The 15,344-nt window shown below is 43.2% G+C and overlaps 2 protein-coding genes across 2 annotated transcripts in view; both read right to left on the bottom strand.

Annotated features, from left to right (window-relative positions):
• Positions 1-4,770, bottom strand: part of cfl2 (cofilin 2 (muscle)) — a 9,513-nt gene extending 4,743 nt beyond the window's left edge. Inside the window, exons 1-3 of the mRNA XM_005938696.3 lie at positions 4,632-4,770; positions 1,967-2,274; positions 892-968 (exon numbers count right to left, since the gene is read on the bottom strand). Coding sequence (XP_005938758.1) covers positions 892-968; positions 1,967-2,274; positions 4,632-4,634 — 388 coding nt within the window. The 5' untranslated portion in view covers positions 4,635-4,770. The remainder of the gene's footprint in view (positions 1-891; positions 969-1,966; positions 2,275-4,631) is intronic.
• A 3,228-nt stretch (positions 4,771-7,998) lies between these two features.
• The window catches only part of baz1a (bromodomain adjacent to zinc finger domain, 1A), a 42,192-nt gene continuing 34,846 nt past the window's right edge, over positions 7,999-15,344 (bottom strand). Inside the window, exons 34-40 of the mRNA XM_042227254.1 lie at positions 12,354-12,518; positions 10,611-10,819; positions 10,430-10,528; positions 9,490-9,668; positions 9,016-9,224; positions 8,462-8,549; positions 7,999-8,366 (exon numbers count right to left, since the gene is read on the bottom strand). Coding sequence (XP_042083188.1) covers positions 8,191-8,366; positions 8,462-8,549; positions 9,016-9,224; positions 9,490-9,668; positions 10,430-10,528; positions 10,611-10,819; positions 12,354-12,518 — 1,125 coding nt within the window. The 3' untranslated portion in view covers positions 7,999-8,190. The remainder of the gene's footprint in view (positions 8,367-8,461; positions 8,550-9,015; positions 9,225-9,489; positions 9,669-10,429; positions 10,529-10,610; positions 10,820-12,353; positions 12,519-15,344) is intronic.

Genomic DNA, 15,344 nt, shown 5'->3' with positions numbered 1-15,344 from the left:
ATATACCAGGTAGTCCAACTTCAGTAACCCTGCAAACGCCACTGCTGTTTAGTTAACTTCTAACTCCGTTAAATTTAATAACTTCTGTTTTCATGGATGCCTGGATGTAAAACTTCATTGTTACACCTGGTAAAGCAGCAACGCTGATGATTTAATTAAAGATGAAAGGATTTAGACCGTTTTTAACTCTGTGTTCGTTTGACTTTGGGACCTGAAGCGGACGGAGTTTTGGACCCAGATTACTCCGTGAAGCTCCTCACTACAGCAGCCGTAATGCTCTGACGATCCATCAAGCAGTGCTGCTTACCAAAGCTGTACTAAAACATTTTTTAACAGATTTCTGCAGCCAAAATCGGTTCGAGGTCAGTAAGAACAACCAGAATTCATACATAAGGAACACTCTCGATTTTTGATTAAATTAAAGGATTTTAAGTCCTTATAGTGTGGAAAATACGTTATACAGAAGAAAAGAATATATCGTGATATATATCGTTACCGCACATGCTTCAAATTATATCGCGATATGGATTTTAGGCCATATCGCCCAGCCCTAATTGTAGGCTCTACCTTACAGTATAAAGCACCTTGAGGCGACTGTTGTTGTGATTTGACGCTGTATAAATACAGTAAAATTGCATTACAGAGGACAAATGAATAGGCTGGGTCTCAGCCCAAGCCCCCCACCCCTTTAAAAGCTATTTCACAGGAATATATGTTCAAACTTTGGACCATGAAATTTTTAAGCAGTGAATGTCATAACCACAGGTGTGTCAGACGCGTGAACTTCCGACTCGTGCTTCTACCTAAAAATAAGCAACATCATCAATAAAGAGGCTCGATGATGGCCCAAACAAATAACAGAGTGGTGTATATGCAGATCTGAACACTTACCTGTAAACTTCTTTTTAATGGCATCTTTAGAGCTGGCATAAATCATCTTGCTCTTCAGTGGAGCGCTCTCTGGAGCCCTGAGGAGGAAGAAAAACAGAGTCACATGATGTCATGGTGGATGTTCACATTAAACCCTGACAAAGGTTTAAATAATGAGATCAGCTTATGGAGAAAGCAAGACCTGCGAGCCAAAAGCTCAGGCTTAGAACTAGGGCTGGGCTATATCATACCGTTCTCTGTAACACCGGTGTAATGTTGGGCAACGATAAGAAAATGAAACATGGCGATAGAATATGGGTAAAACGCGCACGCGCAGTGCCTTTGTTTTCATACGCACATGGCGGCGACAGAGAATGAGAAGGGCGAAAGTGGATCGTTGAATGAAACAGATGAACCAGAACTGGTTTGTAAAAGTGCTGCAGCTTCACTGGTGTGGAACTGGTTTAGCTTTCGTCCGTCAGATACACAACAAAGCACTATTTTTGGTAGAGCATGCTAGCGGGCCGTCGTTATTACCGTGTTGTTTGGAAAATACGGCGCACTTAAAATCATTCTTTGATTTTTCTGAAAGTCGACAGAGCCCCTTATAATCCCGTGTGCCTTATGTATGAACTCTGGTTGTGTTTACTGACCTCGAAACGATGTTATGTCGTACACGGCGCTCGAAAATCTGTCAGATGTTTCAGTACGACTTTGCTGAGCTACGAAGCCGCACCGCTTGATGGATTGTTGGAGCATTACGGCTATCGTAGGCGGAGCCTGGCGGAGTGATACGTACTGTGCTTCAACATAATGTTACCGTGTTGTGTGTGTATGACCTCTTTTTAAGTTGTGTGGATGTTATACATGGTTATGCTGAGGATGTGTCGGCCAGTTTCCACTGGAAATGCCTTTTGGTTAAACTGTCAGCAAGGAAACTACAGCAAATCAACTTTGTAAAGAAAATTATTTATAGCATATGTATATACTGTCACAGAGAAAGATTATGTATTCAAAGTCTTGCACCCATCCCATCTACTTCAGCCCAGATTCAGACTGATCTCATAATCCTGACTACTCCCAAATAATACAGTACCAGAAGAGGAAAACCAGGTCCTCCTTCTTGGACTCCTTGGTCTCGTAGGTGGCATCATACAGAGCGTATCTACAATCATTGGGTGGGAGGAGTTTGACAAAGCTGGCGTAGGGGTCTTCCACTGTGTCGCCGATGTCCCCCACCAGGATCTGCTTTCCCTCTTCCACGATGATTGTCTTCTTGTCGTCACTCAGACAGAACAACACCGCCTTCTTCCTCTTCTTCACCTCATCCTGGGTTGAAGACTTCCTGACCTTCATGTCATTGAACACCCTGATGACTTCATCGTTCACTGTCACACCTGATGCCTGCAAAGAAGAGGCAGTAACTCAGTGAAGCTCTTCATTTGTTGCAAAATGTCAAAAAAGAATGAGGAGCCTCGGTCTACAACTGTTTGTAATATAGTCTCCAATAATACCGGTCCAAATTTGATAACATTTTATATTATGTGACATAAAGTTTAATACTGCTGACACCATGTATTTAAATTCTCTAGCACACAGCGAGAAAACAGACAAGCCCAGCAGTATCTGAGAGCAGCAGTCACGGGTCGGCCTCCAACGACAGTAAGTTAGTATTCTTAGGAAAGTCAACACTGTGACTCTTAAAGAGGAGCTGATCAACATGCTGTGAGGTCAAAGTGTGACGATGTCTCCAGCCATCGAGAAGACTTCTATTAAAACACTAGTACCTGGGATACAAAGGAGTTTTTCCCCCCAGCATGGCCAGGAGAGGACAGACTTGCTCATGGGATTTCTACCAGTTTAGTGCCAGTGGTGTAGCCCTCCTGAGATCTTTTTTCCTCCTCTGCAGCTGTGGCAGATAATAATTTTGGAGGTGCTCCAACATCATCATAAGTGTGACCAAGCCAGTCTGTTAGCCCACACGGCTTCCTCATCCTGGCTGGTATGACAGGGTGTCGGTCTGTCATCCTGCTCAGTGATGTCAGATTCCTCCTGAGCTCGGGAACGGCCTCTTCTCTTTCTGTAGAGAATCCACGTTGTGATGGTATCCCATACCTGGGTTCCAGTGTTTGGAGCATTTTCCACAATGCTGTACAGACACAGGTCTTTGCAGATAGAGTGTTATTTTCTTGGCTTGCTCTGAATTGGGAGGTAGCCAACCAGCACTTGGCTTGGATCGAGCTGATTCAGAGTTAACATTAACACAGGAAGGCAAAGCCATCCCTGGGTGTAACACGTGAGATGAGTCCTGATGTTCGTAGAATTTCTATATTTTCATACGACACTTCTTGCAGACCCCATGTATCACTTCCATTTCATTAAAAAAAATGTCCAGAAATTTGATTTAAACACAAATGACACCTTCCGCGTTTCCATCTCTGCCTCTGTTATCCCACATGTGGTCATCACCTCTGCCGAGCTCACTAAGGGGGAAAACCTCAATTGCGCCATCTGGTGGACTGCAAGAGCAACTGATGTTGCTCATACAAACGAGTTTGATTTATATTTGCATTTCATATAAGAAAATATCACTATTTGGCATCACTGGATCGATACATTTTTGACAAATATGTAAACACTTTTTGCTTGTTATACTATGCAGCACTGACCGCGCCCCCACACACACACACGTTTACAAATGTTTAAGTGTATCTTTCTATGTTAAAGGAGGATGATACCCACGACCTGAGGAAACACTACAAGTGGGAGACGGTGATGACCACAGCTGGCATGACAGCTCCACCCAAAGTCACTGATGATAAAAACAATCTCTGGTTTGGACTTTGGATTCTGAAGACCGAGAGGTGATAAGTGAAAACGATAAAATGCAGTAGGCAATATGATGATGATGCTTTTCCAACTTAGGAAAGCACCTACAGAACGGCATCCACAAATACTGAATGAGTTTCCATTTCATATGAAAAATATTCGAGGTATAGAAACACATCGATGCGCATACACAAACAACTGATCCATATTAGTCAGATTACACAAAGTTAGTTGCTGCATTAGCTGCTTATAAATAACAATAACAGCAATGAAGAAAACCGCCGGATGCATTAATAAATTCAGAATAAAGCAAAGAGAATCAGGACTGCTCTCTTTAAAACAATCAGAAGTGACATGAAGTCCCCGGCTGGTTTGACTGGTGCACCACAGCTTAGCCTACAGGCCGCCATACAGACTGCACAGTCACCGTCCGTCTCATTCACTCGGACTCGGTCGGGCCTTCCGGACCCCATTCACCTTAATCTAGCAGGTCCAGCCGGCCGGATCCGGTCCGAACCACGTTCACACGGACCCGCAGGATTCAGGCCCGTCACCGCACCAGGACATCAACTGGAATAAGATGGCCGCCCCGGGCCACACGGCCTGCGGCTAGGCACGGCCCAGTCTGGTCCGACCTGGCCCAACTCACAATACGGGCCGATAATTTTGATAAAAATCTTTGAACACAAACTAAAAAAAGACAATGTACCGACGTCAGTAGACTAAATCCTGATGTCGGAGGTGGCTCGACCACGTAGACACCGAATAATCTGCTGAGAGAGCGGCTAATTAACGGGAGCGGCAGCCATGCTAGCTAACATCATGCTACACGCCAAGACGCAAATAACGGCGTGTCACGGATCCGCACCGCAAACAAAGAGCTTCCTCCGAACCTCGGCCCAGCACACGGGACCGTTTCGGCTGGTTCTTACCATGTTGTCCCGGGGTTTGTCCGGACTGCTTTGCTGTCAGAACGGTATTTCTCGTGGGTGAAAGGTAGCGGGGAATGTGGCCGGCTGACCAAAGAAGAAGGAAAGGAGGGGGGAGTCTGGAAGGGAGTGGAAGAGGAAGAGAGGCGGTTCTTGACCGATGTCACTCCGTAAGACTCATCAGGAAGAGCTGTGGAGGCGCATTCAATGTTTAAAGAGCTTCGTTTACTTCTTTCTTCACTGTAAACTTTTACAAGATCAGCTTAGTTTTAGCGAGAACTCCATTCAAATGCATGTAATAGCGAGAAACGCACTGTCTTGGCGAAATAAAGCGTTTTTCTACAACTTCATAAAGATAGCTGTAATTTTTGATAGAAGACTCAGACACCTATTTATGGCTTTCTTATAGAATTCAACACGCCCGTGCTGGGAAAAATAGGCTTTGCAGCTGTTTGAGCTAATATATCTAGATCTATCTCGATATATCTCTAGATCTATCTCGATATATCTCTAGATATATCTCGATATATCTCTAGATATATCTCTAGATATATCTCTAGATATATCTCTATATATCTCTAGATATATCTCTATATATCTCGATATATCTCTAGATATCTCGATATATCTCTAGATATATCTCTATATATCTCTAGATATATCTCTATATATCTATATCTAGAGATATATCTCTATATATATCTAGATATCTATCTATATATCGATCTCTCTATCTATCTATCTATCGATCTCCATATCTCGATATCTATCTCTCTGTCTATCTCCATATCTATCTATATATGATATAGGTGTGTGTGTGTACTTCTCATGTATCTGTGAGACTGATGTGACCAGTGTGGATCTTCAACGAGGCACCCCAATACAGGAAGGCAGGGAGCCGGCTCACAAATTCGATTCAATTTTATTTACATAGCCCCAACAAAGGTTGTCTCAAGGCGCTTGAAGTTAATAGGATCTCTCTCTTTCAGAATCATGTATAATAATAGGCTGGAGACACTTTAAAAAAAAAAATGTTTTCCTGCAGCCAGTCTCACATTCTCTCACACACACACACACAACCACCATTCAAGGTTGAAGTTGGATCAGGTCTACACACACAAAATCCAGATGTTAAAATTATTTTCATTAACTACTAATTTTTTATTAGTCTACATATTTTCTTTGGGACGGGGGTTGGGGTTGTCATCTCTCATTGGGACAGCGTACTGGCTCAGGGAAAGTCCATTTACAGCTAAGACTACACCTGCAATAACCTTTATGGCAGAGGGAGCAAAGCCAGCAGTATCCAGTAAAACCAGCTGAAGTCTACTTCAGTCAGCCTAAGAATGGAAACCAAGAGCAGACCTGAAGAGGAGGCCCCAGGTTCCAGATGTTATCCACACTACCATAAGACCAGTAGTTTTGCTCTCCACAGAGGGAAAAAGATCATCATAGTGTAGTTGGTCATCGGAAGAGGGGTGCGAGGAGCCATGGTGCAGGACTGTGGTGATAAAGACTGGCAGACACAGGTGAACTTGGTCAGGATAGGTGGCAGAGGCTTCTTTGCCCAACTAGTCTGCAAACTGTTTTTGTGCGCTCGAATGTGGACTTTACATGATGGCTTTCATTTTTTTTTTAGATCCTGATTAATTTTGATAGTAACAAAGACCGTTGAATATTTCAGTTATCGCCTCAGATTATAATGTACGAAAAAAAAGAATATATAATGTAAGAAAACAGATTCACAAAAGCAACTGTCAAGATGAAAGATCATGTGATTGGATGTAGTTGCTTATAAAAAGGCAATTTATTTTTACATTAGAACAACAAACAGATGAAAGCTTCAGGAGGAAGAGGGAGGCTAGCAGTCATAAATAAAGACAATACTGAGGCTAAATAAATACACAGCAGATGGGGAGGGGAGGAGTGAGGCTGCAGCAGCTCCAGTGTAGTGTCTACTGCTGACCTCCATCCTTCAATGCAGACATCATCATCATCATCAGAGCATGTAATTGACAATGCTGACAAAACCAAAACAACTAATGTAGAAAAACTCAGTAGTCAAAAAAACAACAACAAACAAACAAACAAACAAACAACTACAAATCCACAGAGGCAGCTGCAGCTTAAAAGGACCAGCTCAAATCGTGCACTTCTTTAGTGATCAGATCTGATCAGACTTTTGTGTTTTGTCAGATTAACAAGGAGAATTGTTATCAAGTAGCTCAATGCACGACAGACTCAGATCCACGCCTTTAAACTGAATCCCGTCTGAATGGAGCTTTAAAGGAATCCTTTGAGTCTCAATGCTAAGCTGGGGGAAGGTGTTCCTGAGATGTTGAAGCATCTTCATAGTCTCTCAAACTGCATCTATAACTCTGCCAATGCAATATAATGAAAGGGTTTGCACTACTAGCTGCATGTTATTGGTTACAGTTTGAAATTCACCCAGTAGATCATTACAGAAGTCTGTGGAAGCCACAATCAACACAGTCTGGTTGAATTGATAATTAGCATAAACAGGTGTACATGTACATATTACCTGCGTCTTTTAAATTTATACATCCCAATAAAAACAAGGCTGTTGTTTCAGTGTCATCATTAGATGAAATTTAGCCAAAAAGTTTTTATGATGTTCTGATTGTATCCTAATGAAAAATCAAGCATTTCCGTTCAAACCAAGCTAAAGTTATTCAGCTCTACGCCCCACAGTGAGTCTGAGTGCATGGAAGCTGCAATCACGTCACCCCAAGGGTCATGCTGCAGGCTGTGCATGCCATCAAATAACTTCATGTAGAGGAATTAATCAGTTATTTTTCTATTATTAAATGTTCCTTTGTAAACCAATCTGGTCATACTTCACATGCTAGAAAACCTATTTAAATACAATTTACTGTTGTAATAGTGCTGGCCACAGACCTCCATCGATTGAGCCCCGAATCCCTGCAGCTGCTCCGCTTCAGTAAAACTAGCTGTACCAAAACAGTTTACACTGAAATCACAAATCCCTGAGAAAACACTGAGGGCCTCAAGTCCCAGAGTATTTAGTGGTTTTTGCTTTTCTGGATTAAAGGAAACATCAGGTGAAATCAGGTGGGACTCTACTGTCGTTACAGTGCCACAGGAATGTGTCTGTGCCCATCAATCTGCTACATGTCTGTCTATCCAATAGATTAGAAATAAATGCCCTGATCAGCAGGTCATACAAAGCCTAGCTCACAATTTTCCCATGAACTCACAGCAGCTGCAACGTATTTAATTTTGAGAGAGACGCTTTTAAACGCACAACACATGAGAAGGGCAGAGCTCCCAGAACAGATTCATGTAAGAAGCAGTGGAAAAAAGCTCATTTTAACAATGGAACTTTAACTCTTTTTAACATTAATTTAATGGTTCTGCTGACCTTTGCCCCCCGTTATCCCTTTGCTTAACGGAGCACACAGGTTGCTAATATATTTTGACACCTTTTCAGTCCTTCGGGAACAAAACAACTGCAACTTCTACATCTGTCTCCTCTTTCCAGTCCCTGGACGGCGGTGAAGGTGACAGGAGTGCGTCTGCTTCAGTGTCGGGAGCGTTTGGTGGGCAGGGCAGAGCCGTGCTCCAATAGGCCAAGTCTGCTCAGCTCAGCGTGGAAGAACCGCTGCAGTCGATGTCCGGCCTTCGCCTCATTAGTGTGACGAGGATTATACTGAAGACAGTTGGAGAACATCAGCTCCACATCTGAGATATACTCGCCTGCAGACACCAAATGGAGAGAAATGAGAGTCACATGTTCACATTCTGCACAGAAGCACGCATGTTCTGACCGCAGTGATCTACACGTGGCTCACCTGCAGTCTGGTATTCACAGTTGTTGACTTTCTCTCTGATGGTGTTCAGCGCAATCGGCTTCTTAATGATGTCATAGTAATCTGGAACCTGTATGGAGATGTAACGGGTAAAGAAATATGCTACAGGCTGCGTTTGTGGTCAGACACAATGACATCAAATATGGACTCGACCCGGGCCTGAAGTTAATTACTACTGTGGAAAAAGTCTAAATGGCAACTGCTCCATTTCCCAGCATGACAATGATCCCAAACGTACTGTCAAAGCATACCTGCATATTGCTGCATCCATTTCCCTCACAAAACAAAGGATGCACAGTGCTGTGGTCCACAACATCTTCAGTGTTAAACCTCCATCCTGAACCATAGTTCATGTTCCTAAACCTGACTCGTCTGCTTTTCCTACCAAGTTGTGTTTGAGGTAAGTATCTAACTGTTACTAAGATGACTAAATTTAATTCTGATGTATACGGACTGAGAAACATTTCTGCTTCGTTTTCATCAACTTCTTGTTGGTCTAAACATAAAACTAAAACACAGCTACATGGGTGCAGTACCTGGGTTCTGGACACCAGCTTCATGAAGGGCCAGCTGTCTTCATGTCTGACTAGCTCCACTGTCAGCTGTTCACAGGCAGACAGCTCGTGTACTCCTTGGTTCCTCCCAGAGGAACGACGGTTAGAGGACGATGAGGAGGCTCCTGGAGAGTGTGACGAGGGAAGGACAGGCAGGATGGGTCTGGACAGTTTACGAGGAGCGGCGGTTTCTACGAGGAGCAGAGGGAGAGACCGATGTGTGCTCAGATCAGAGCAGCAAATGCACCAATACTGCTGGCTAAGAATCAGGATGGTGCCACTGTGGTCCTGTACTGCACAGAAACCTGCCTGGACCACAGTCTTCACCTGTCAGAGTTATTTGATGTTAACTGGCTGGTTACTGATTGGTGCACACATTGTTGAGTGGATGTTTATATGTTAGTTGTTAAAGTTCACCCTCAGCAGGTGTTTACTGTTTGCTGACTGGCTGCTTACCTGTTAATGACCTCTTGCGAGACTCGCTCTGAGCTGGTGAAGTTTTGGTGCTGCGTTTGCTTATGTGACTGTTTGGCTCCACGTTCTCATGGCTCACATGAGCACCAGTCCGACTCCTGGAGCGGGTTGGAATTTTCCCATCAGAGGCCGGAGGGGTTATGGGCTTTTTCCCTGAGGATCTGTGATTAGACAGAGTCGGTAAAGTTGGACTGGAAACACAGCAAACTCATCTAGATTAACACAAAATGAAGTTTCACAGTTAGCATAAGTAAATAGTAAAGTTAGATCAGGACTTGTTGTGACTGCACTAAAGTTTAGTTTGCTGCTTTATAAGAAAGCCCTCCACAAAGCCAGAACATCTTACTATTCATCACTGATTGAAGAAAATAAGAACAACCCCAGGTTTCTCTTCAGCTCTGTAGCCAGGCTGACAAACAGTCAGAGCTCTGTTGAGCCAACCATCCCTTTAACGCTAACTTGTAATGACTTCATGAACTTCTTCACAAATACAATTTTTATCATTAGAGAAAAAATTACCAGTAATCATCCCACAGATGTAATATTATCTACAGCTACTCTTAGTACCATTGATGTTAAGTTAGACTCTTTTTCTCCAATTGATCTTTCTGAGTTAACTTCAATAATTACTTAATTAACTCCGCCCCTCCTTGAGCCTGGTTCTGCTGGAGGTTTCTTCCTGTTAAAAGAGTTTTTCCTTCCCACTGTCACCAAACTGCTTGCTCATAGGGGGTCATATGAAGTTGGTATTTTCTCTGTATTATTGTAGGGTCTTTACTTTATAATATAAAGTAAAGACCCTACAATAATAAAGTGCCTTGAGGCAACTAAATAAAATGGAATTAAGGTAAGGTCAGGGAATATTGTAAAACTGCCATCAGGACTACATGACCTAAGAGGTCAATCTATGGTAGACACTCACTTGGAGGCTGATGTGTTTTTCCCTGACGTGGTGATGCTGTTCTTGGGTGTGGCCTGTTGGCTCTTGCCCTTGGGGAGTGGAGTCTGCCTCTTCTTAGGGCTGCAGAGATTCAAAAGAAAAGCTCCAGAACGATTCATTCCTGAAGAACGAGGTCATTTATTGATTTATTTTTAACACTTACTTCACGACAACTTCTTCCTCCTCTTCCTCCTCTGACTCTTCTTCAGATTCCTCCTCCTCCTCCTCTTCAGACTCTTCCTCCTCCTCTTCCTCATCATCATAGTCTCTTTCCTCCTCCTCGTCAATAGACGAGCGCTGACGGGATGGGAGGCGGTTGGATCTCTGTTTGGGTCGACAGTCTGGACAAAACCATTCACCTTCTGGAACAGACTGAGTGAAAACACGCTGGTTGGTTCCCTCAAACATGTCAAACACGTGCTCAGCCTGAAGCTGCCTCACAATCCAACTGTGCACACAGCTCATTCTTTTCAAAGAGTTTAAAAGGCAGATGTAATTGCTCCAGCGTATTAAGGCCTACACATGGGGGTTCCTCTCAGTATGACATGCTCCTCCCATAACAGCTGGGGGCAGCCTTAGCCATCTCCTTTCGACGTAGAGGAGTAGCAGCTGCTGCACTTGGAGCCCCTCCCAAATGACTGAACTCACCCTACCACTAAGGCAGAGCCCATCCACCCTTCAGAGAAAGCTAATTTCCGGTGCTTGTATCCGCGATCTCATTCCAATAGTGTTAATAACTGGATGAGGCTTAGATGAACAGATTTATAGGATTTCTCAACAACGATGCAGGACACAATAATTTAGTGGCATTGGGCATCGATTAGGCTGCGTTCACACTGCAGGCGAAAGCGCATCAAATCCGATTATTCTGACCCTGTGCGACCATCTATCCGATCATGGTGTGACAGTGTGAACGGCACAAATCCGATATTTTCAAATCCGATCTGGGTCACTTTCGTATGTGGTGCTGAATCTGATACATATCTGATGTTTCAGAAAGCGACTGCTGTTTGATGGTCACGTCGCATTAAATCCGTCTTTTACGTCACTGACACAAGACAGACGCCGATTATCAGCGCCGGAGAAGACATCGCGAACGCTTCCTGGCCATCCAGCGAAACTGTTGGGAAGACAACGTGAACATTTTATTTGTACTGTATAATCTGCAGCTATCCTTTGAAGCAGCGCTCCTCTGAAACAGCAGTGAGGATCATTATTAGGTTATTTACATTATTATGTAAATAACAAAATAACTTAAAGCAAAAATTGGGAAACGTGAAGTCCGACGTCTTTATATTAAGGCCATCAGTCAAACATACTGTTTGCTCTGGGTCTGAACAGAGCGCGCTGTGTGTGACGTCTTCTTTTGCACATGCGGCCGCTTTGAGCGTTCACACTAGAGCGCGTTTGCTGTCGCATTTTATTTGTAGTGTGAACAAGCAGACAAAAAAAAATTGGATTTGATCAAAAAATCGGAATTGAGCATCAAGACCTGCAGAGTGAACGCAGCCATAGACTGAAGGACTAGTAAATCTGGTACTGACTAGTAACAATAGCGATGATCACTCATCCCTGGTAACGGTGCTGTTCATGGCAAGTTCAAGAAGGTTGGGTGGAGCAGGAAAAAACATTTACCTGCTTACTGCCCAACCTGCAGGTTTTGCAATCACAGAGAGCACGTGTTTTCTAATTCCAAATACTTGCTGGTTCATGGCTCACACACTTCATACATTTTATATGTGAAACTAGAAATTTGTACACAGGAGGAGGAAGGAACATTAGATCTCTGAATGTAGCACATTTATTCAAAATACTAGATGAAAGAAAACGGCAGCACTGTAAACATGCAGTGTTAGTGCACCTGCAAACAAAGTTGTGCCTCACAGTGCCGGTGTAGTGTGCCTACCTTCATGCGTGGCCTCAGACAGTGGGTGTGGTGTCCTCTGTCACAGCTGTCACATAGCACCATGTTGTCTGCATCTCCTTTGCATCTACAGATGCGACAGCGGGCGTTGAGAATGGAGCGAGACCACAGGATACTTCGCTCCAGACTGGACAGGTGAACAAACACCTGAAAACAAACCACCACATAAACTTGTTAATTCAACCACAAACATCAGGACGGCGCAGAGCTCGCCACAACATAAACCTGAATACATTCCTAAAACTATATATTTGCTAAAATCTCTGCAGTTTTTAATCTTCAAAAAAGGTTTGTGGAAAAAAACAAAACAAAAACACCGAGGTGGTTAAAAAGCTCCAAGTTTCTCAAAATTTCATTTCTCAGTCAAAAATACAAACACACAAGAAGAAAAAAGAAAAAACAAAGAGTAGGACAAGAAAAGAACTTGCATGAGCTCAGGGGGGCGCTAGTGAGCCGTGGGATAGCTCATCAGAATTACTTAACAAAAATCTTTGAATACGCGCAAACATGCAAATTTATAACCTGCTAATTAATGTGGATAGATTTTTTGAGAGGTTTTCAACAGTTGTGAAGCCTAAACCTAAGAGGAATGATGCGAGCGATGTAGGTCCGGAAGCCTCTTCGGACTCACCCGGTGCCCTCACCCACTGCATTTGCAAAGTGCAGATGGATACTAGGTGTTATGCAATATGAAGAAACGCTTTACCGATCCTAAAGAGGCCCTCGACTACACAGTCGAGCCCGCCCCCCCCGACAATTAATATTAAAATCTGTAACATAATGTATTGTTTGGAGTTTAGTCTGTTACTGTTGCTATTTTTACCATTTCTTCTTGGAGCAACTGTAACCACATTATTTCCTTAGGGATTAATAAAGTATTCTGATTCTGATTGTTTCAGGATGACCTGCCATTATCCAATGACACATCTGCTTACCTGCATCTTTTGCTCGTTTCTCCTCCTCTTCTTTTCTCTTTTTTCTAAACTGAGCACCTGATGGCTTTGAACTTTTCTTGTCCATCTTCCATTGGTTTTAATTTTGCACTCCAGTATGAACACAAATCCCTCAACCCGAGGATCACCACAACTTAACCTAACAGACCTTAGTTCACAGATTCACTTTGTCTAAGGTGCATTTCTGGGATTTCACACAACCCAGGATTCAAATCATGAATACATGATGGGCTTGGATTTACAACATTATGAATGAAATGTGCTCTATTTGGAAGCAGCAGGCCCCGCCCCTTTCGACGGCTTGTGTGAGACTTTAAATCATCAGACTGTAAATTTTAAATTGTTATTGATCCTTTACCCCGAGTCCTAAACTGTATATTTATTTTCTTACTCTTCTTATATATGTTGTTTGTTTACTTGCACTGCTGTAGCTGCAGCCTCGTCGTCTCGTCTCTATATCCTGGACTGTAAGTAGCGGAGATGACAATAAAGTTTACTTTGACTTCAGCAGCGAGCAGGTGCACCGAGGGCTCTCGCGCTCACTTTTCGCGTACAGAATTTCGAAAAAACATCGGTGCAAAAAGTAGTTATAAAGTCTGTATCATGATGTCTGGTGTTTTCGTGTTTGTTGTTTTGTTTTTATTTTGTTTTATTTTGCGAGTTGGTTATTAGCTGCTGCTCCAGCCAGCCAGAGACTCCCCCGCCGCCCCGCCCTCTCCTCTCTGCGCCGCAAACGGAGGGCGCCCTTACTCCCAGCAAATGGGCGATAGAAAACCGATCGGTGCCTGTGCCATTCCCAGTATGCGCTGGCTGACGTCGGGACAGCACGAGTACGAGCATTTTTTTTTTTTTTTGCCGATGTCCGTGATGCCGCCCCCCCACCACGATACCACCCGTATCTAAAACCACTACTGGTAACATGTGAGTAACTCATCTTGGCTACAAAACCTCCCATTCGGTACAGCTTATGAGAAGTTCACGTATTTGGGTATTCAGCTTACAAAGTGCTATTCCTCGCTATTAAAATCTAACTTCTCTCCCTTAATATCTGAGCTCCAGTTGGGTATACAGTAAACACGCTCCCTCTATAATGGCATTAAGATGATAATTTTGCCAAAGTAGTTATATTTATTTCAAAATCTCCCGTTATTTCTTCATAATTCATATTTACAAAATTGAGTTCACTCATCTTTACTTATGTGAAATTCATGGTTTTTAAAATGTTTTTTCGCGTTATTTTGTAATCTTTTTTATTGTTACCTTGGTTTCACTGGGTCTTTTTCTCTGTGTTATGAACAAATCTTTTTTTTGGTACTGGTTTAATTTTGTTGTATTTATCCGCAACACCTTAAAGGCCGGTCCATGGAAATATTGTTGGACATGAACTGGTCCGTGGCGCAAAAAAGGTTGGGCAGTCCTGCTCTACATGGTTGTAACTGGAGCAGGAAGCTCGTCAGCCTATGTATGACAGCAATGTGGTGAAACATAGCACCATACGTATTCTTAAGCAGATTAAACTACACTTTAATTTGAAGTCTTTATCCTATCATATCTATTCTACATAACACATTTAGACTTTGGAAACAGGTAGGACAACCACTAATCAACACTGGGAGAGTGTCTTTGCCTCTTTCAAGCTACCAGGGAGAAACTTTTCCAGATACCTGCAGATAAGAGACTGTCAGGAAATGCGTACAGGGCTGTGAGAGTCTTAACAATTAATGTCTTGATAAAAGTCTGCAACTTTCACCTCGCGGTTTTACCCCTGAATGACGTCACATTTTCAATCTCTATTGGCTAGAGGAGTGCAGCTAACGTGTCATGACGAGCTGACTCCCGCGGCGACTGGCTCGGATTTAACACCCGCTGCTAGTCCTAGCTACTTACGGGCTAACGTGTCGAGACGAGCCTGGTGTAGCCTAGTCTCACCCCTTTCCGCTAACCATGTCTGCGGCTCCTACTCCTGCCAAAAGGTCGGAGCCAAAGGCCAAAGAGGCTGCATCCCGCCCGTGCCCCGTCA

Source organism: Haplochromis burtoni, unplaced genomic scaffold (assembly GCF_018398535.1).
Source record: "Haplochromis burtoni strain Fernald_Lab_line unplaced genomic scaffold, NCSU_Asbu1 Contig_251, whole genome shotgun sequence".
Lineage (NCBI taxonomy): Eukaryota > Metazoa > Chordata > Actinopteri > Cichliformes > Cichlidae > Haplochromis > Haplochromis burtoni.
This window is presented reverse-complemented; position numbering and strand designations above follow the sequence as displayed.